The 19,839-nt window shown below is 48.2% G+C and overlaps 1 protein-coding gene and 1 long non-coding RNA gene across 2 annotated transcripts; one reads left to right on the top strand and one right to left on the bottom strand.

The window, feature by feature from the left end:
• On the top strand, positions 1-6,626 carry LOC309364775 (uncharacterized protein). The gene is made up of 4 exons (XM_081902673.1): positions 1-50; positions 1,311-2,105; positions 3,327-3,456; positions 5,762-6,626. Exons 2-4 carry the CDS (start codon positions 1,371-1,373, stop codon positions 6,433-6,435), a joined length of 1,539 nt encoding a protein of 512 aa, XP_081758799.1. The 5' UTR covers positions 1-50; positions 1,311-1,370; the 3' UTR covers positions 6,436-6,626.
• Positions 6,627-11,471: 4,845 nt separating this feature from the next.
• LOC309365322 lies at positions 11,472-18,195 on the bottom strand. The gene is made up of 3 exons (XR_014166007.1): positions 16,880-18,195; positions 12,554-13,675; positions 11,472-11,847 (listed from the first exon to the last, which is right to left on the bottom strand). It is a non-coding gene; the product is annotated as an uncharacterized lncRNA (long non-coding RNA).
• Between the last annotated feature and the right edge of the window lie 1,644 nt (positions 18,196-19,839).

Raw genomic sequence — 19,839 nt, 5'->3', positions numbered from 1 at the left:
CTGGTTGGAGGCTCATCTAGAGAGAGAGAGTGAGTGTGTGTGATTTTTAGGTGAGTTCTTGGAAATTGCTTCAAATTGCAGATTGTGCTTTTGCTTGCTTTTTTAAGGGGGAGGAGAGATGCAAGAAGTTAAGAAGCAAGAGCGATTCCTTCGGTGGCTGGAAAGAAACGAGCAGCCAAGGTTGCAATGAGCAGGTGCCTTGCAATATTTGCAGCCCCCAGCAGCTCTAGGTTAGGGCAAGCGATGCCCACTCCACACCACACACACCCCGTCTGCAACCCTGGCAAGCCACTGGCTGTCATTGACGACAATGGACCCAGGGGTCTGACTCTCTGCAGCTTCCTGGGTTCCAGTGCATAGAAATCCCAGTTGCTGGAAACCACAGCCCTCAGCTCCTTCTTTCCCACAGGTCGGCCACTGTGAGAACAGGACACCGGACTTAGAGAAGCCGCTGGCCTGATCCTGAGGGCTCTTGCGAAAGTCAGACTAGGATAATAGCAAGCCAGGTTCCAGCCCTCCTCCCTCAGACACAATGCTCACTGGGTGACCTTGGGCTGGTTGCGTCTCTACCTCCCAGGGCTGTCGCTAACATGAGAACATGAGACAAGGCTTGCTGCCGGATTGGGCTGAAACATAGCTGTCAACTTTCAGATTTGAAAATAAGGGATCAGCAGCCTCGAAAATAAGGGATCAGCAGCCTCACCTGTCCCAGGGAGCTTCAAAAATAAGAGATCAGCAGCCTCACCTGTCCTGGGGACAGTCTACGGTATATCTAACAATCCAGAAAGCAGCAGGAAACGGCACTGGAATAAAGGGATTTCCCACAAAAAAAGGGAAGGTTGACAGCTATGGAAAGACAGCAGCGGCCATTGTCTTCCATTTTGTAATGTAGCCCCTTGGAGGAACAGCAGGTATAAGATGTGTCAGGTGATCCTTATGATGTTTATTTTGAAGCCATGAAAAGCTGTGCTGTCTGATTTCTGGGGATCAGAACTGTCTTAAAGGAAGAGGGGCAGGCCAGGTTGTATTTTTCTGGACAGTTGGCAATTGTACATTGGGGTCTTCCCTATGTCTTTTCTCCTCAGATCATACTCTGTAGTGTGTTTTCATTCCTGTGGGCTTATTTTGTTCAGTTTTCTCAGTAAAGTGTTGTTGCAGGACCTCTCTCCAGACTCTTGTCTGCCTTGTTTGAGTGTCTTTACTAACATTTCAAATAAATCACTCACATTTCTCTGAGACCTGCGGCTATAGGGCAGCATATAAATTTAGTAAATAATATTAATAATGATATAAATGCCTCTTTTACCCAGGGAGCCAGGACGTCCTGTTCAGCCCCCTCTGTGATCTTGCGCGAGAGGCTTGCGCCAGGGATGAAAATGGAGGAGCCAAGCCAAGCAGCCCCCAAACCGGTGGAGGGAGCAGAGAGTGTGAGGAAGCCCCACCAGAGTGGCTGCATCCGAGAATTCCTGCAAAAGATGCCGTCCCAGCACCAAGTGAAAGAGGAAGGAGGGGAAGGGATCCTTCAGCGCTGGGAGGTCCAGTGGCAGGAGTTCCTGAAGGAAGTGGAGTCCCCTCACATGGGTTGGGGGGTCCCGCAGCCGCCCGAGGAGCCCACCCCCTGGGACGACACCAAGGCCTTCTTCGCCTCCTTCGAGCAAGTGGCCGAAGCCTGCCAGTGGCCCCGGGAGGAGTGGGCAGCCCGGCTCTCGCCGGCCCTCAGCGGAGAAGCCGAGCGGGCCTTCCGCAGGCTGGAGGGCCGGGACAGAGAGGATTATGGGAAAGTGAAGGCGGCCATCTTGCGCGGGGACGCCATCAGCAGGGAGAAGAACCGCCAGTACTTCCGGCGCTTCTGCTACCGGGAAGCCGAGGGGCCGAGAGGGGCCTACAGCTGCCTCCAGGAGCTCTGCCGGCGGTGGCTGAAGGTGGAGAAGCACTCCAAGGAGCAGATCCTGGAGTTGCTGATCCTGGAACAATTCCTGACCATCCTGCCTCCAGAGATCCAGAGCTGGGTCCGGGAACGGGGGCCAGAGACCTGCTTCCAGGCAGTGGCTCTGGCTGAGGACTTTCTACTGAGGCAGCAGAAAGCAGAACAGCCAAAACCTCAGGTGAGCTCCTTGTGTTCTTTGCTTTCCCCAAGTTGGGAACAGATGAGCAGCCAGTAACCTGGGGAAGGGGGGCAGATTTTTAATTTTTTTATTGTTCATTAAATTTCTTTACCACCCTTCATCCGAGGATCACAGGGCTGTTTACCATATTTTTCACTCCATAGGACTCACCGGACCATAGGAGGGGGAGAACAGGGAGGAGCCCCTTCCATTTCTCCTCCCGCTTCGCTGAAGGGGCGCTGGGCAGAGAGGGAAAACTATGCAGCGCCTCTCCAGCGACGCGAAGCCTGGAGAGCAAGAAGGATCAGTGTGCACCGACCCCTCTCGCTCTCCAGGCTTCAGACAGCTATCCGCAAGCCTTCGGAGCGCAGCGGGAACTCCCGCTGCGCTCCGAAGGCTTGCGGATAGCTACCTGAAGCCCCCGGAGTGCAGCGAAACCTTGCCTCCACTCCCGGAGCTTGTGGGGCTGGGGGCGGGGGAAGCCCGAGTTACATATGCTTCAGGTTACATACGCTTCAGATTACAGACTCCGTTAACCCAGAAATAGCACCTCGGGTTAAGAACTTTGCTTCAGGATGAGAACAGAAATCATGCTCCGGCGGCGCGGCAGCAACAGGAGGCCCCATTAGCTAAAGTGGTGCTTCAGGTTAAGAACGGTTTCAGGTTAAGAACGGACCTCCAGAACGAATTAAGTACTTAACCTGAGGTACCACTGTACATTGTAAAAACACAAAATACGTAATAAAAACATGAACAAGACCAAAACAAACCAAGAATCCTCGCTCTCCCCCTCCCAAAAACATAGGATTATAGGATGTTAATCAGCCAAAGCCCTGGTTGAAGAGGAACGTTATACGCCTAAAGCTGTATAATGAAGGTGCCTCCCTAGAGAGATCATTCCACCAATCATCATTTTGATCAAAACCCAATATATAAATATATTTAAAATAAGAACCAGTGAACCTATGTAAAAATGTGGAGAAAGGAACTTGAAAGACTGAGAAGGTGAGAATAATAAAGGACAGCATCTCCCATCCGTAATCGCAAACCTTTCCTCTGTTGCTCATGTGGTCCCTTGCTGAAAAGCTGATGGGCTGGAGGGGAACTCAAAGGGCCAGAGGAAGTCTGGCAGAGGGCCGCATGCAACTTGCGGGTCGGGGGATTCCCCCTCCCACCCGTGCCCTAATTCCTGTCCTTAGAGAATCTCCTCTGCTATTTCAGGTAAGCGTGCCGTTTGAGGAGGTGGTCCTGAGTTTCTGCGAGCCGGAACTGGTTCCTTCTGACCCCGCCCACCGGCAGATGCGCCGGGAGACGAAGCAGGAAGCTGACCACGGAGAGGCCCTCTTAACAGGTGAGAATGGCAAAGGTGTGTCTTAAGACACTTGGAATAGGTTGGAAGGTTCAGGACCACCGAAAGGATATCTTTCTTCACTTAAGCTCATAGTTAAGCTGCCTCATTCCCAGGAGGCGCAGTGTTGGCCCCCAAACTTGGGTGCCTTTGAAAGAGGATTAGACAAATTCATGGGCAGACAAGGGGATCACATCCCCTTTAGTCAATAGATTGACAATATGACAACGAAAGGTTATTTATGCAAGGTAAAAGGACTGGACGGTTAAGTCCAGTCAATGGTGACTATGGGTTTGCGGCGCTCATCTCGCTTTCAGGCCGAGGGAGCTGGTGTTTGTCCACAGACAGCTTTCCGGCTCATGTGGCCAGTAGGACTAAACCGCTTCTGGCGCAACGGGACACTGACGGAAGCTAGAGTGCACGGAAACGCCGTTTACCTTCCTGCCGGAGTGGTACCTATGTATCTACTTGCACTGGTGTTCTTTCGAACTGCTAGGTTGGCAGGAGCTGGGACAGAGCAACGGGAGCTCACCCCATCGCGGGGCTTCAAACTGCCTACCTTACTGCAGCCCGTGTTTGCTTAGCCGAGAAATGGAAAATGAGCGGGGTCCCAACTAAAGAAGAATGACAACTTAAGCTGATGGAATATGCGCAGCTTGCAGACTTAACATATAGATCCAGGTACAGATAGATAGCTGTGTTGGTCTGCCATAGTCAAAACAAAACAAAAATTCTTTCCAGTAGCACCTTAAAGACCAACTAAGTTAGTTCTTGGTATGAGCTTTCGTGTGCATGCACACTTCTTCAGATACACAGTGTGTATCTGAAGAAGTGTGCATGCACACGAAAGCTCATACCAAGAACTAACTTAGTTGGTCTTTAAGGTGCTACTGGAAAGAATTTTTTTTTGTTTTAACATATAGAATAAGAGAACAAGGAGAACATACGTTTAGAAAAGATTGGGAAATGTTTATTGAATATATGGGGGGAAATTATGTACACTTGAAAACGTTAGCAGCATTAAGATAAATTCAACAATGCAAATAAGCATTGATGGATGGAATAATGGAATACTGAATGGTTTAGTTTATGTAAAATATGCAGGGATTTATGATATTGTCAGAGCTGCCTCCAGCTGCTCACAGAGGACCAACGCTAGCCGGTTGTAATGTACAAAAGTCTTTATTGAAGTTCAGTTTCCATTTACAAGCTGCAGCGTGCAGCTCCACGTCTAGAAGCTAGATCGGCGAAGCTCCGTCTGAATCTCCACCCCCTGTACACCAGTTTAAGACTCTCGCCTTACTCCACCTCTTCCGTCGCTCCTTTCTCCTCTGGGTCCTTCTGCCCCCCGGTGTCTCCTCCTTCCTGGACTCCTCTGACGCTGACCCCCCTGACTCCTGTCCCTCCTTTCGGCGGGCTTTAGGACCTGGCTCCCTATCCGGGCTACCGACTGTGCCGCTCGCCTGTACATTTGAACTTGGCGCACGCGCCCAGCTTCCAACCTTCCTCTCGACCGTTTCCTCGCTCTCCGATGGAGGCGTGGCCAATCCTGACTCATCTCCTCCCGCTGGCGGTGAGCAGCCTGATCCCGATACCTGGGACTCCTCCCCCCTACTGCTCTTTGGTGGGGAAGCTGGTCCTGATTTCCAACTGCTGCTCTCAGAGTCCCCTCTGGCCCCTTCTTCCTGGGGTGTCCCCCTAGGCATCCCCTTGCTCTGACCATGGGAGCCCCTTTCTGTGAGTCTTCCGATTCGCTGGAAAGACTCAGAGACCTCGGACCACTGTCATCGCTTACGTTTCCTTCGGATTCCTCCCCCTCGCTCTCCATTTCCTCCCTTTCCTGTGCTTCTGCTCCTGAGCCCCTGACAGATATGCAAAATGAACCATAACATTTCTCAATCTTCTTTAAACGTATGTTCTTCTTGTTCTGTTATTCTATATGTTAAATCCGCAAGCTGTGTATATCCGCAAGCTGTGTAAATCCGCAAGCTGTGTTTAAGTTGCCATTCTTCTTTGGTTGGGACCTCACTCATTTTCCATTTTGGGGCTAAGAAAACACGGGCCGCAGTTGTTGCATACATAAATAACCATTTTTTGAAACCTGGGAATTTCCGTCTGAATTATCCCCAACAAAAAAAAACGCTGGTTGTTGTTGTTTTTAAGTACTTTTAAACATTTGTTTCAGTTCATTCTACAAGTATTTCTCAGTACTCTTTTACCCTTTTACAAGTCCACCACATATGAAAAAACGTACCCTCAACCTCTTTGCATCTCCAGCACTTATCTGAAATTTTATTTTCCCGTTCAGGAGCTAAAGGGTGGACGAACCTCAACAAAGCGGAGAGGTACAGCCCGGAAGATCGTGAGCATCTGTCAACATGCGGGACGTCGGTTTGGAGAGCAGGAGAGGACGTTTCCTGTTTCCGCGAGCAGGGAAGCGCTCCAGGTGGGCACCAGGAAGCGGACTTGGGGCGAGAAGTCGGTGTGTCTGTCCTGTTTGGGGGCACATTCCAGGATCTGAAGGAGGATGCACACCAGCGGAGGAGTCACACTGGTAAGAGACCAAGCGTCTGCACCGCGTATAGGAAGAGGTTCGGCCAGAGCGCGAACCTCCTTAAGCACGAGAACATTCACTTGGGAGAAAAGCCATTCAAGTGCTCCGACTGCGGGAAGCGGTTTGGCCAGAAGTTCCACCTTCTCGGGCACCGCAAGAGATGCGAGAGCGAGAGGCCTCACAAGTGCCCCACCTGCGGGAAAAGGTTCTCTCGCAGCTCCTACCTTAACACTCACCAGAGAATCCACACCGGAGAAAGACCCTACGAGTGCTCGCGGTGCGGGAAAAGCTTTAGCCAGAAAGCTAACCTTAACACGCACCGCAGGATTCATACGGGGGAAAAGCCCCACGAGTGCCCGGTGTGCGGAAAAAGGTTCTCTCGCAACACTTGCCTTAATAGACATCAGAGAATCCACACTGCGCGCTAAGCTGTAACGATGGCATGGACTGCAGGGGGGTTATTTTTCCATGGCAGCGGGGCGAGATGCAGGAGATCAGTGCTGCCAATGAGTGATTGAGTGGATTTCTCACCCGGGCAAAAATGTCCTGTGTTTAGACATTGTGTAATGCAGAAGCATTCGGTTGCTAACACAATAAAGAATATTCTCCATTCCTTCCATGGCTATTTTGATTTTTTATTTATTTATTTTTGGAGCAATTGTCTGCACGCACACAACCAAAAAACAATCAAGGGGCCAGAGCAACTCTCCGTGAAGGAAAGGTTACACCATTTAGGGCTTTTTAGCGTAGAAGACTAAAAAGTGAGGAACGTGATGATAGAGGGGTATAGTATTATGCAGTTTTTGGGGAAAGAGGGTTTTCACCCTCTCTTATAAAATAATAATAATTTATTATTTATACCCCGCCCATCTGGCTAGGTTTCCCAGCTACTCTGGACGGCTTCCAACCGAATAGTAAAAACAATACAGCGCCAGACATTAAAAACTTCCTTAAACAGGGCTGCGTTCAGTTGTGTTTTAAAAGTAAAATAGTTGTTTATTGCCTTGGGAGGGTGTTCTATAGGGCGGGTGCCACTACCGAGAAGGCCCTCTGCCTGGTTCCCTGTAACCTCACTTCTCGCAGCGAGGGAACCACCAGAAGGCCCTCAGCGCTGGACCTCAGTGTCTGGGCAGAACGATGGGGGTGGAGACACTCCTTCAGGTATACTCAGCCGAGGCCATTTAGGGCTTTAAAGGTCAGCACCAACACTGACCTTTGAATTGTGCTCGAAAACGTACTGGGAGCCAATTAAGATCTTTCAGGACCGGTGTTATATGGTCTTGGCGGCCACTCCCAGTCACCAGTCTAGCTGCCGCATTCTGGATTAATTGCAGTTTCCAAGTCACCTTCAAAGGTGACTAGAACTTGTGGACACCCAATGAAGCCAAATGTCAGAAGAGTCAGGAGAGGCAAAATAAGGTACTTTTTCACTCAGTGTGCACAGTTAAACTACAGAACTCCCTCCCACAGAGGCAAGGAGGGCCACCAGCTTGGCTGGCTTTGTGAAGAACGTGGACAGAGGGAAGTTCTTCTTTCCTGCCCATAACACTAATGTCCAGCGAAGCCGAATGGTGGGAGATCCAGGAGAGACAAAAGGCAGGACATCTTCATCTGACATACACAAGAAATGGCAGCATCTGCTTTTGCAAAGGGAGCTGGAGAAATCAGTGGAGGTTAAGGCTATCAGTTCCTTCTTTGGCGATCCCTCATAATCGAGTAGAAGGGACGCGGGTGGCGCTGTGGGTTAAACCACAGAGCCTAGGACTTGCCGAGCAGAAGGTCGGCGGTTCGAATCCCCAGGATGGGGTGAGCTCCCGTTCCTCGGTCCCTGCTCCTGCCAACCTAGCAGTTCGAAACATGTTAAAGTGCAAGTAGATAAATAGGTACCACTCCAGCGGGAAGGTAAACGGTGTTTCCATGTGCTGCTCTGGTTTGCCAGAAGCAGCTTAGTCATGCTGGCTACATGACCTGGAAAGCTGTCTGCAGACAAATGCCGGCTCCCTCGGCCAATAAAGCGAGATGAGCGCCGCAACCCCAGAGTCGTCCGCGACTGGACCTAACGGTCAGGGGTCCCTCTACCTTTTACCATAATCTAGTAATATTGTCTTCCAAGAACACGGTTTTTACAGTGAGTCCGTAAGTGACTGTGGAGGCTGATTCTGAATCCACACTTCCTTCCACAGTGGGGACATACGTTTCTGGGCGGGAGTTGATCACAGTGAGGGTTTGCCAAGTGTGCCTTCCTCTTAGCATGTTTCTCCCTTTCATCCTGAGTTCAAGCGTCTTCAAAGCCCATAACACCTTTGGTAAAGGCTGTTCTCCAACTGGAACGCTAGCAGGCCAGTGTTTCCCAGTTGTCGGTGTTTATACTACATTTTTAAAGATTTGCCTTGAGAGAGTCTTTAAACCTCTTTTGTTGACCACCAGCATTACGCTTTCCGTTTCTAAGTTCGGAATAGAGCAGTTGCTTTGGAAAACAACAATCAGGCATCCACACAACATGACCGGTCCCACGAAGTTGATGTTGAAGAACCATTGCTTTGACACTGGTGACTGGCTACTAGCTGCAATGGCTTGTGTTCTCCCTTCACTGCCAGAAGCTCTATATGCCTCTGAATGCCAGTCGCTGGGAATCACAAACAGGGAGAGTCGTGCTGGTGCGTTCAGGTCTTGTAATGGTGGGGCATTTGGTTGAGCACAGTGAGAACAGAGTGCTGGACCAGATGAGCCCACTGTTCTGGTCTGGGCCTGTTGTATTCAGGTCCTGCTTCCAAACTGAGTGGTCCCTGAATGTGGGAAACTTGATGGGTCTTTAGCAAGATCCAGCAGGCCAGCAGGAGGCATTGAAAGAGAACTTCGGGGATCAAGATGGATCTTAGAGAATCATGGAATTGCAATTGCATGAATGTTCATTCTCTGAAAAGCGGCTATCACCAGTGACTTGCCCGTATCCCAAAAAGGAAGGATGAACCTATTTTGTCTGGGACATCTAGAAGCTCCATTAGGCCTGCTACAGCTCACTAATACTGATCTATATTCTAGACATCCTTTGTAAGTCACCCAGCTTGTACAGTACCTAGTGCAAGGCTGGACACTTGATAACAGCCTTTGGCACCCTGGCACCCTCCAGCTGTTTCTTTTTAAATGGCAATGGTCCCTATTTTATTTTTATTTTTATTTAAGAAATTAGATTTCAATGGGAAAAGAAAAAAATCCACATATACTCTTCAAAACATAATATGGTTTTGTTTTTCCAACTTCCCATCCCGTTTTCCATGGTTGGTTTTATTTTCTCCCCCTTTCCTGCCCCCTTTAATCTATCTCTTATATCTTAACAATATTATAGCATCCTTTCATTCATCCTTCATTCCCCTTGTAGGTATATTCCTTTATCCAATATTCTGTAAAAGTGTTCTTGCAAACTACAGTCGTACCTTGGTTTTCGAACAGCCTAGTTCTCGAACATTTTGGTTCCTGAACGATTGAAACCCAGAAGTGACTGTTTCAGTTTCCAAACGTTCTTTTGGAAGCTGAACATCCGGCGCAGCTTCCGCGGCTTCCAATTGGCTGCAGGAGCTTCCTGCAACCAATCAGAAGCCACGCTTTGATTTTCAAACGCTTTGGAAGTCGAACCGACTTCCGGAACGGATTCTGTTCAACTTCTAAGGTACGACTGTACAATCATGTCCACAACATAATTAACTTAAAAACGTTAAATAGCTTTTATAGTGATCAGGGACTGTATACATATATTTACCTCGAGAAAGAACTCTTGGCCTGAAAAGGTAAATTTGAAGCAGTCGCTTGAAAGGATTTGCAAAGGATTAAAAATGTAGTGGCTTGTTCAAAATGTCAATGTCTGGTAAAAATGTAGTATAGTTAGTCCTAATTCTTTCTGCTGATCATGCCTCAGATCCTGCTCACGAAATCATCATACTGTATTTCTTTAAATACCGTATTTTTCGCCCTATAGGACGCACCGTCCCATAAGGCGCACCTAGTTTTTTGGGGGGGAAATAAAGGGGGGGAAATTATCCCCCCCCCAGGCGTGGGGCTGGGGCGGGGGAGGCCCGCCCGAGCTTCCCCCGATTCCAGCCCCCAAACAGACAGCTCTCTGCAAGCCGTGGGAGCCCAGCGCTGGCTCCCGCTGCTTGCTGAGAGGTCTGCGAAGCCTGGACGCGCTGATCTCTCTGTTACGGTCACAGACGAGTTCCAGATCACTTACAATATCAGGAAAATCATAAAACACAAGAGGGATACATTGAATTGCAATTGGGTAGAACAGAGACAATTCAGATATGGCGGCAGTTAAAAAAATATATTAAATCTTGATCACTAAAATATAACCTAAAATTATCATTTAAAACCTTAATCATTTTGGTAGCACAGCTTGTCCCCTAAGTTTTATGGCAGTCGCACAGAATTTGGCCACCCTTAGCGTGATCTCTAGATCTTTGTCCTCTACCAGGAGTTTTAGACATTGAAGTTCGGGCCCATTTGGAGAGTTTTCTATAACAGGAGTGATAAGTACCGAGCGTATATCCCCGTAGAAACGGCGACGTAACAAGACATGAGAGACAGTTTCTACCTCCATCAAGCCGCAGGGGCAGACTCGTTCCACGTATGGTTTACCCTTGAATCTTCCCTGCACGCTGAATCTAGCGAGGGTAAATGACTGTCTGTATTTAGGTATTTGTAGTTATGACAAATAATTTGCTGGGGTAAATCCTCTCCCATTATCTTTTATTGCTGGGTGTTTATTCATCTCGCTCACGTGGCATTGCAGTTCCACACCCCAAATTCGTTGGCAGATTATTGCTCTAGCTTTCTCATAACCTACCAGGGCCTGTGTATTCTCGGCCTTTTGGCTAAGATCCAGTGTTGCTTCTCAATTTCAAATAGTCAGCCTCAGAAGGAAAGCACTCTGTGGTTTTTATCATTTATAAGGTTAGGCCACACTTCATATTTATGCTGTGAAGCAGGAGTGGGGAACCTCCAATGCGGGCCGAAAAGCGGCCCCCCGGGCATCTCCATGTGGCCCTCAGAACATTCCCCAGTCAACATCTCTGGCATGTCCCACTCTTATTAGGCTGGAGCCTTGAACTCCAATAAGGCCTCTTGTTTGCCTGCAGGATGTATGTAAAAACCTGCCCGCATACCAGTGCCATGTGGCCCCCAAAAGATTCCCCAGCAGCGAATGTGGCCCTCTGCCTCAAAAATGTTCCCCACCCCTGCTTTCAAGCTCCTTGGGGCAAGGACCTCCCCACCACCCAATATTATTTTATGAATGCAAAAGAATCCCAGATAAACCTGTATACCTGGATGTTGTAAAAGGTAATAATAAAAATAATACTGGATTCGCGGCTGATGTGCAACTGCAGGGATGGGGGTCGTATCACCGCATGTATGGCTTTTAATGAAAAGTTAGCTTGTTAGAGGAATGACTTGAATAAAGCAGATGGAGTCCAGAGCAAAAAGATAGTATTTAATCAAGTAAACTGAATAGGAACAGGGTATAATTTGAGGAGAAATAAGCAGAGGGTTTTGTTTCGGTCAGGCCTTGTACATAGCAGGAAGACATACAATGACTAACCAAGTACAGGAGGGAACTCCCTCAGAATCGCACAGCCAATAAGAGCACGTGTTACCTCAGCAAAGATCATGGCTGGTTGCTAAGCAACATCTCTGCAACCATTTGGTTAACTGACTGGGAGGGAATTAACCCTTGGGTTACTAACTGAATGATCCCTGCTGTTACAAATCCGACAACCTGCTCTGACAAACCCGTTCTCCGCATTGGTGGTGAGATTCGCCGCCAAGCCCAGCATTCTGTCTCCCAACTGGGGTGTGCTGGTCCCGGGGGGGAAGGTACTGTTACTGTAGTCAAAGTTCAGTCCTGAGTCACTAGCCTGGTAGAAGTTCACAAGATGTGAGGCGAGGTCCGAAACAGGGAGCCGGGCGGGGACAGGAACACTCGAAGATCAGAAGCAGGTAGCCGGGCAGGAAACAGGAACACTGGAAGGTCCAAAACAGGGAGCCGGGCGGGAACAGGAACGCTGGAAGGTCAGAAGCAGGAAGCCGGGCGAGGAACAGGAACACTGGAAGTTCAGGTCTAGGTCTGGGTAAGAGCAGGTACTCCACAACGACGTTGCTCCCGCAACCTGGGACCGGGCTGACTGAGCTTTATCTTCTCTAAGGCCAGGGGTGGTCCCGGCCCCCAGGAGCCCCGCCTCTCCTGGCCTTAAGGCGAGCACTCCTCCTGGGAGAAACCAGTTCCCTTCGCCTCTCTGCCCTAAGCCTCTGCAGTTCAGGAGAGGCCGAAGGGTTACTGGGCCCAGGGGGAGACTCACCTGTAGGCACTGAGTCCTCAACCACCTCTGGAGCCAGAGTGGACTCACCTGGTGCCTGCTCCTGAGGATCTGACACAGGTGCAGGCTCCTCAGAATCTAGGCCTTGCCCCAGTTCAGCCGGCCCTAGAGGTGGGGACTCCTGTGCAGGCTGGGATTCCTCTGGTTCAGCCTCTGAATCGGAATCCCAGGCCATCACATGGGGCCAGTCAGATGCATCCAGAAACCTTTCTTCACTGTTTATCGCTCAGCAGCTGTCATTCAACGGTACACTGCCTCTGCGTATGGAAGTTCTCTTTGGGCTCTTGCAACTTATAGCCATCGCTAGGCAGACTGCCCGGCCCCATCAATTTGCCCCATCTCTCTCTTTTTTTTAAAGTCAGCAATCCCTGTATTTCCAACAGCAAACCACATTACATGGACAGTATAAAGAAGGAGCAAATTTTGTTGTCTATCACTCCAAACCATTGGTCTACTGAAAATTATTATTAACAGTAGTAGTAGCAGTAGTAGTAGTATACTGAAGGGACAGGTTACCCAAAACCTGACTGTGTAGTCACCCCCAATTAGGCCCCAAGACTTCCCAAATTCTTTCTTTGAGGATTCCCCCGAGGGATAGTCCCATCGATCCTCTGTGACCAATTCCAGTCAGGCTGGCAGACTGCAGTCCTGAACACCCTCCGGAAACTGGGTTTTGCCCCTCAAGCCCTCTAAGTTTGGGCTTGGGCCAGGAAAAAGCTATGGTCAGGCAAAGAATATTAGACACCGAGGGACAGCAGGACTGTGCAAGGGGCCCCGACTATAGAATTGGAGGAATCGAGAGAGATATAGCTGCACCGGCAGCATATCTCTTCCTTCTTGTATCTAAGGTTGCAAGAAGGGCCTTTACACTCGCCAGAAGCTCGGCTCTTCCCTCGCCGGTCCTGGATGGAGCTTTTAAAAAAGTCCCCTATGCTCAGAGACTTTGCACCTGTCCATTGGGAGAGATAGGAAGCCCAGAACACTTGTTCTTTAGATGTCCCTCTTATGAAGAGGCATGGATCCCCTACTGCTGAGGCTCGCCGACCTCCCGCAAAAGCAAAAATTTGACCTTTTGCTGTTAGGCAAAGACAAGAAGATGACCTTGATGGTCGCCAGATTCTGTGTACAGATCTGTAGGCGCAGACTATTGCCCAATTCAAAATAGTCCGGCATGAAAAGCCCCAAACACGGTTCCATGGGTGATTCTGAGTCAACTCCCTGGGACAGTTTATCGTTGTACATTGTTGCTAAATTCAGTGTTGTACATTGTTATAATTGTCTGTTTTAACCATATTTGCCCCTTCATGGATCACTGCCTTGCCGTGGCGAAGGGGCTTGAAGAACTCAGAGAAGCTATGAACTATGCCGAACAGGTCATAGTGGAGAGTTTTGACCAAACATGATCCACCTGGAGGAGGAACCGGCAAGCCACTCCAGAATCCCTGCCAAGAAAACTCCATGGACAAAGACAACAGGCATATAAAAGTTATGACGCTGGAAGATGAGCCCCTCAGGTCGGAAGGCGTCCAACATGCTACTGGGGAAGAGCGGAGGACAAGTACAAATAGATCCAGAGCTGATGAAGCAGCTGGGCCAAAGCCGAAAGGACGCTCAGTTGCGGATATGTCTGGAAGCGAAAGGAAAGTCCAATGCTGTAAAGAAAAATATTGCAGAGGAACCTGGAATGTAAGAACCATGAACCTGGGTAAGTTGGATGTGGTCAAAAATGAGATGGCAAGAATAAATATTGACATCCTGGGCATCAGTGAACTAAAATGGATGGGAATGGGCAAATTCAGTTCGGATGACCATCATATCTACTACTGTGGGCAAGAAACCCGCAAAAGAAATGGAGTGGCCCTCATAGTCAACAAAAGAGTTGTGAAAGCAGTACTGGGATGCAATCTCAAAAATGATAGAATGATCTCGATACGAATCCAAGGCAGACCTTTTAACATAACAGTAATCCAAGTTTATGCACCAACTACTGGTTCGGAAGAAACTGAAATTGACCAATTCTATGAAGACTTACAACACCTTATAGAAGTGACACCAAAGAAGGATGTTCTTCTCATTATAGGGGATTGGAATGCTAAAGTAGGGAACCAAGAGATAAAAGGAACAACTGGCAAGTTTGGCCTTGGAGTTAAAATGAAGCAGGGCAAAGCTAATAGAGTTCTGCCAAGAGAACAAGCTGGTCATCACAAACACACTTTTCCAACAACACAAGAGATGACTCTACACGTGGACATCACCAGATGGGCAGCATCGAAATCAGATTGATTATATTCTCTGCAGCCAAAGATGGAGAAGCTCGATACAGTCAGCAAAAACAAGACCTGGAGCTGACTGTGGCTCAGATCATCAGCTTCTTATAGCAAAATTCAAGCTTAAACTGAAGAAAGTAGGAAAAACCACTGGGCCGGTAAGATACAATCTAAATCAAATCCCTTATGAATACACAGTGGAAGTGAGGAACAGGTTTAAGGATTTAGATTTGCTGGACAGAGTGCCTGAAGAACTATGGATGGAGGCTCGCAACATTATACAGGAGGCAGCAACGAAAACCATCCCAATGAAAAGGAAATGCAAGAAAGCAAAGTGGCTGTCCAATGAGGCCTTACAAATAGCGGGGGAGAGAAGGCAAGCAAAATGTGAGGGAGATAGAGAAAGATACAGGAAATTGAATGCAGATTTCCAAAAAATAGCAAGGAGAGACAAGAAGGCCTTCTTAAACGAGCAATGCAAAGAAATAGAGGAAAACAACAGAATAGTAAGAACCAGAGATCTGTTCAAGAAAATTGGATATATGAAAGGAACATTTCATTCAAAGATTACCATAATAAAGGACAAAAGCGGTAAGGACCTAACAGAAGCAGAAGACATCAAGAAGAGGTGGCAAGAATACACAGAGGAATTATACCAGAAAGATATGGATGTCTCGCAAACCCCAGGTAGTGGGGTTGCTGACCTTGAGCCAGACATCCTGGAGAGTGAAGTCAAATGGGCCTTAGAAAGCACTGCAAATAACAAGGCCAGTGGAACTGATGGTATTCCAGCTGAACTATTTAAAATTTTAAAAGATGATGCTGTTAAGGTGCTACACTCAATATGCCAGCAAGTTTGGAAAACTCAGCTGTGGCCAGAGGATTGGAGAAGATCAGTCTACATCCCAATCCCAAAGAAGGGCAGTGCCAAAGAATGCTCCAACTACCGCACAATTTCACTCATTTCACACGCTAGCAAGGTTATGTTTAAAATTCTACAAGGAAGGCTCAAGCAGTATGTGGACCGAGAACTCCCAGAAGTGCAAGCTGGATTTAGAAGAGGCAGAGGAACCAGAGACCAAATTGCAAACATGCGCTGGATTATGGAGAAAGCTAGAGAGTTCCAGAAAGACATCTACTTCTGCTTCATTGACTATGCAAAAGCCTTTGACTGTGTCGACCACAGCAAACTATGGCAAGCTCTTAAAGAAATGGGAGTGCCTGATCACCTCATCTGTCTCCTGAGAAATCTCTATGTGGGACAAGAAGCTACAGTTAGAACTGGACATGGAACAACTGACTGGTTCAAAATTGGGAAAGGAGTACGACAAGACTGTATATTGTCTCCCTGCTTATTTAACTTATATGCAGAATTCATCATGCGAAAGGCTGGGCTGGATGAATCCGAAGCCGGAATTAAGATTGCCGGAAGAAATATCAACAACCTCAGATATGCAGATGACACAACCTTGATGGCAGAAAGTGAGGAGGAATTAAAGAACCTTTTATTGAGGGTGAAAGAGGAGAGCGCAAAATATGGTCTGAAGCTCAACATCAAAAAAACGAAGATCATGGCCACTGGTCCCATCACCTCCTGGCAAATAGAAGGAGAAGAAATGGAGGCAGTGAGAGATTTTACTTTCTTGGGCTCCATGAACACTGCAGATGGTGACAGCAGCCACGAAATTAAGAGACGCCTGCTTCTTGGGAGGAAAGCAATGACAAACCTAGACAGCATCTTAAAAAGTAGAGACATCACCTTGCCAACAAAGGTCCGTATAGTAAAAGCTATGGTTTTTCCCAGTAGTGATGTATGGAAGTGAAGGCTGGACCATAAAGAAGGCTGATCGCCGAAGAATGGATGCTTTTGAATTATGGTGCTGGAGGAGACTCTTGAGAGTCCCATGGACTGCAAGAAACCAATCCATTCTTAAGGAAATCAGCCCTGAGTGCTCACTGGAAGGACAGATCGTGAAGCTGAGGCTCCAATACTTTGGCCACCTCATGAGAAGAGAAGACTCCCTGGAAAAGACCCTGATGTTGGGAAAGATGGAGGGCACAAGGAGAAGGGGACGACAGAGGACAAGATGTTTGGGTAGTGTCTTCGAAGCTACAAACATGAGTCTGACCAAACTGTGGGAGGCAGTGGAAGACAGAAGTGCCTGGCGTGCTCTGGTCCAGGGGGTCACGAAGAGTCGGACACGACTAAACGACTAAACAAACAACCATATTTGCACAGCAGTTTCTAATGTTGTGAGTGTCCTCTATTTAAGAGGCTTCTACTCTGCAGCCTCTTATAGTTGTTTTAACTGCGAGTCTTTTAGTTCTTATGCTCTTACAGTTGTTTTAACTGCGTGTATTTGTTTGTTTTTAGTTCTTATCTGTTTCAATTATCAGTTTTTTATCCATCCATTATCCGTGTTTAATCTTGTATTTTATCTAAATGTTTTATCCTATGCCTGTTTCCTTGTCCTCATTTGCTCTAACAATAATCGGTTAAAAAATCCTAACTGCTATTTTATCTATATGTTTTTTTAATTCTGGTCTGAGACCGTAATAAAGTTCATTCATTTATACTCATGTAAAGAAGGCAGTGTCAGATTGGGCTATTACAACTGATCTACACCAGCCCCTTCAGCTCACCATTTCTCGGTGCCCACCAGATGATCGCCCTGCTGGTGCCACCCCCGGGAAGCTGGCACCTCTACGCACGGCAGAACAATCCAGCATGGATTGAAAGAGGACATTTTCTTTTCTTTCCCTTTGAATATACAGTTTTATGGGAGGATGGCTTTTTTTTCTAGAAAAAAAATAAAATTTACCCTTCGTACGAGGATGAGGCCCCTGCAGGCAGTATGCTGCCGGCATTGGTGAAGACTTCACAATCAGCTGCAGAGGCCAGGAGGAAAACTCAGGCCCCACCCGTAGTCTTGCCAGAGATGTTACTAGGCCCCTTGATAATCTTGCTTTTTTCTGTTCCTGTGTACCTTGCTTATTGCAATGCTTGCAAAATATGATGCATAAAATGGTGTCACAAATGGTTCGGCCCCAGATTATAGCACTAGCCCGAGAATACCAGCCAGTGCCTTGGGACGAGCCGGAAGGCTGTCAAAAATAAGAGGGGGGAATGAAGGGACAGGTTACCCAAAACAACTAGGCCCCAAGACTTCCCAAATTTTTTCTTTGAGGATTCAGTAGCTAAAATGCATTAGCTAGAGCTGTATTTCTTTCTCTGAGGATGCAAACTTAAAATGCATTAGCTTTTGCTGTATAACACAAAGTAGCTAAATGAACAAAGCCTTCTCCTCTTCTCAGTCCATGAAGGCATAAAAGATGGCCTTGTCAGTCCCGAATAAGAGACGGGGTGGCACATCCAACTTATCTTACCAGGTTGCAACTGTCTTGGCTGTGCTGACGCACAGACCCCGGGAATGGCGCCAGGAGTGCTAGATAAGAGTGCAGAGACAATTTCTATTTATCATGAATGGAGATTGTTTCTGCCAACATACGTGGGCAAACTTGTGGGGCTGGATTCCTGGGGAGGGGAAAGGGGACCCTACTCTAAAACTGCTGCTTGCTGTGAACTAACCACGCAAGTGCCTTTCTGCTGCCCTTGCCGCTGCTTGGGGGGGGGGGATTGCAGTGATTTTTAGGAAGTCATTAGTCTGCACCAGGCGTCCTATTGGGAAGACCCAGTTTTCTGAGTGCATGTTTTGGAAGCTGAGCAATAGGGGCAGTACAGGATTCCTTTTGGTGTACCGACCTCCCCGCTGCACCAAGGATTCCCTGCCCGAGCTGCTTCAGGTTGTGGTGGGTCCTGGGGGATTTTAACATGCACACCAACACAACCTTACAAGGGGCCGCTCGGGACTTCGTGGAAAGCATGGCCTCCATGGGGCTGTCCCTGAATAAGTCTGGCCCAACTCATAGCCGCGGACATGCCTTGGACCTGGTGTTTACCTCTACGGATGTTGGTGATCTGACACTAAGTAAAAAGCGAAACCAAAGAAGTGCCATGGTCAGATCACTTCCTGGTGCAACTGGACTTCTCCGCGACCCTTCCCCTCTGCAGGGAGGTGGGACCTTTTTTACAAAGTCAGCACAGGCATTCCTCTCCCACCCACCCATTATGTGTGTTCGACTCATGCACGACCTCGTACAGTATATGGCGCCAGGAAACAAACAATTCAATTCAAACCCGGAAACGGTGGCAGGGAGCTGTAGAGGAGACCACATCAGCGGCTGCTTTTCTGCTCATCCTCCAGCCTCCAGCCAGCCCCAGAGCTTCAACTCTAGTTGCTGATATTTTTTGATACAGTATTTTTGGTCTGGATTCGAAGAGAATGTGGCACAGGGGGCATTTAAAGGGTGTTTAGAGGATTTCATGGCCCTGGAATGAAACCCGCGCGTAAGTGGGGAATCGTCTGGACCTGTGAAACAAAAACAAAAAAATAGGGATTATTTCCAGCACTTCAAATAGCCAGATTTGAAATCCCAGGGAGAGTCAAGGAAAAACAGATTCCCTCTCCCTGGATAGTTTTCCCATAGTCAAGTTGGATGGGGTTCAGAGTCAGTGAAGACTCGCACAGAAGACCTTTTCCGGAAGGGTTCCACTTTGCTTTGTGCCTTTTGTAATACGTAAGGGCTGCTGTGAATTCATTTTGACCCCACACACTGAAGGCTGGTCGATTAGGGCAACCTAAGCCTGCCCTCCTTCAGCACTCTGCTTAGTTACCACCCAGCCCAGCCCTGCCTTTAAGCTTTCTCCTCCTCCTGCCTTATATTGAGTCACACCACGGGGTCCATCTAGCTCAGCACTGTCCACACTGACTGGCAGCAGCTCTTGAGGGTTTCAGCCCGGACTCTCTTCCAGTCCTACCCAAAAACGGAGGGGCTTGAACCTGGGACATGCAAGGTCTGCCACTGAGTTACAGCTCTTGCTCTCTCAGTCTCAGTGTTGCCCCTTGTCAAACTCAGCAGGGAAGAAGACAGGGAGGTGGGGGCAGTGAAGCTAGAATTAGCCAGCTCTGCCTGTCTTTGGCTCTCTGGCGCCACCTACTGTCAACCTCCCCACTTTCCAGCCTACCAACCCCAATGGGCAGCTCTGGGTGGATATTTATTCCTGGTGGGTTATCTGAGGTTCGCTAAAGGCAAAATAACGACCAAAACTCATCTCCCAGATGAACGCTCGTGCCGT

Source organism: Podarcis melisellensis, assembly GCF_964234715.1.
Source record: "Podarcis melisellensis genome assembly, chromosome: 2".
Taxonomy (NCBI): Eukaryota; Metazoa; Chordata; class Lepidosauria; order Squamata; family Lacertidae; genus Podarcis; species Podarcis melisellensis.
This window is presented reverse-complemented; position numbering and strand designations above follow the sequence as displayed.

Coding starts and splice junctions, on each gene's coding strand:
- LOC309364775 (XM_081902673.1), top strand. CDS start 1,371: ATGAAAATGGAGGAGCCAAGCCAAGCAGCCCCCAAACCGGTGGAGGGA. Junction 2,106..3,326: donor CAGAACAGCCAAAACCTCAG/GTGAGCTCCTTG, acceptor CTGCTATTTCAG/GTAAGCGTGCCGTTTGAGGA. Junction 3,457..5,761: donor CGGAGAGGCCCTCTTAACAG/GTGAGAATGGCA, acceptor TTTCCCGTTCAG/GAGCTAAAGGGTGGACGAAC.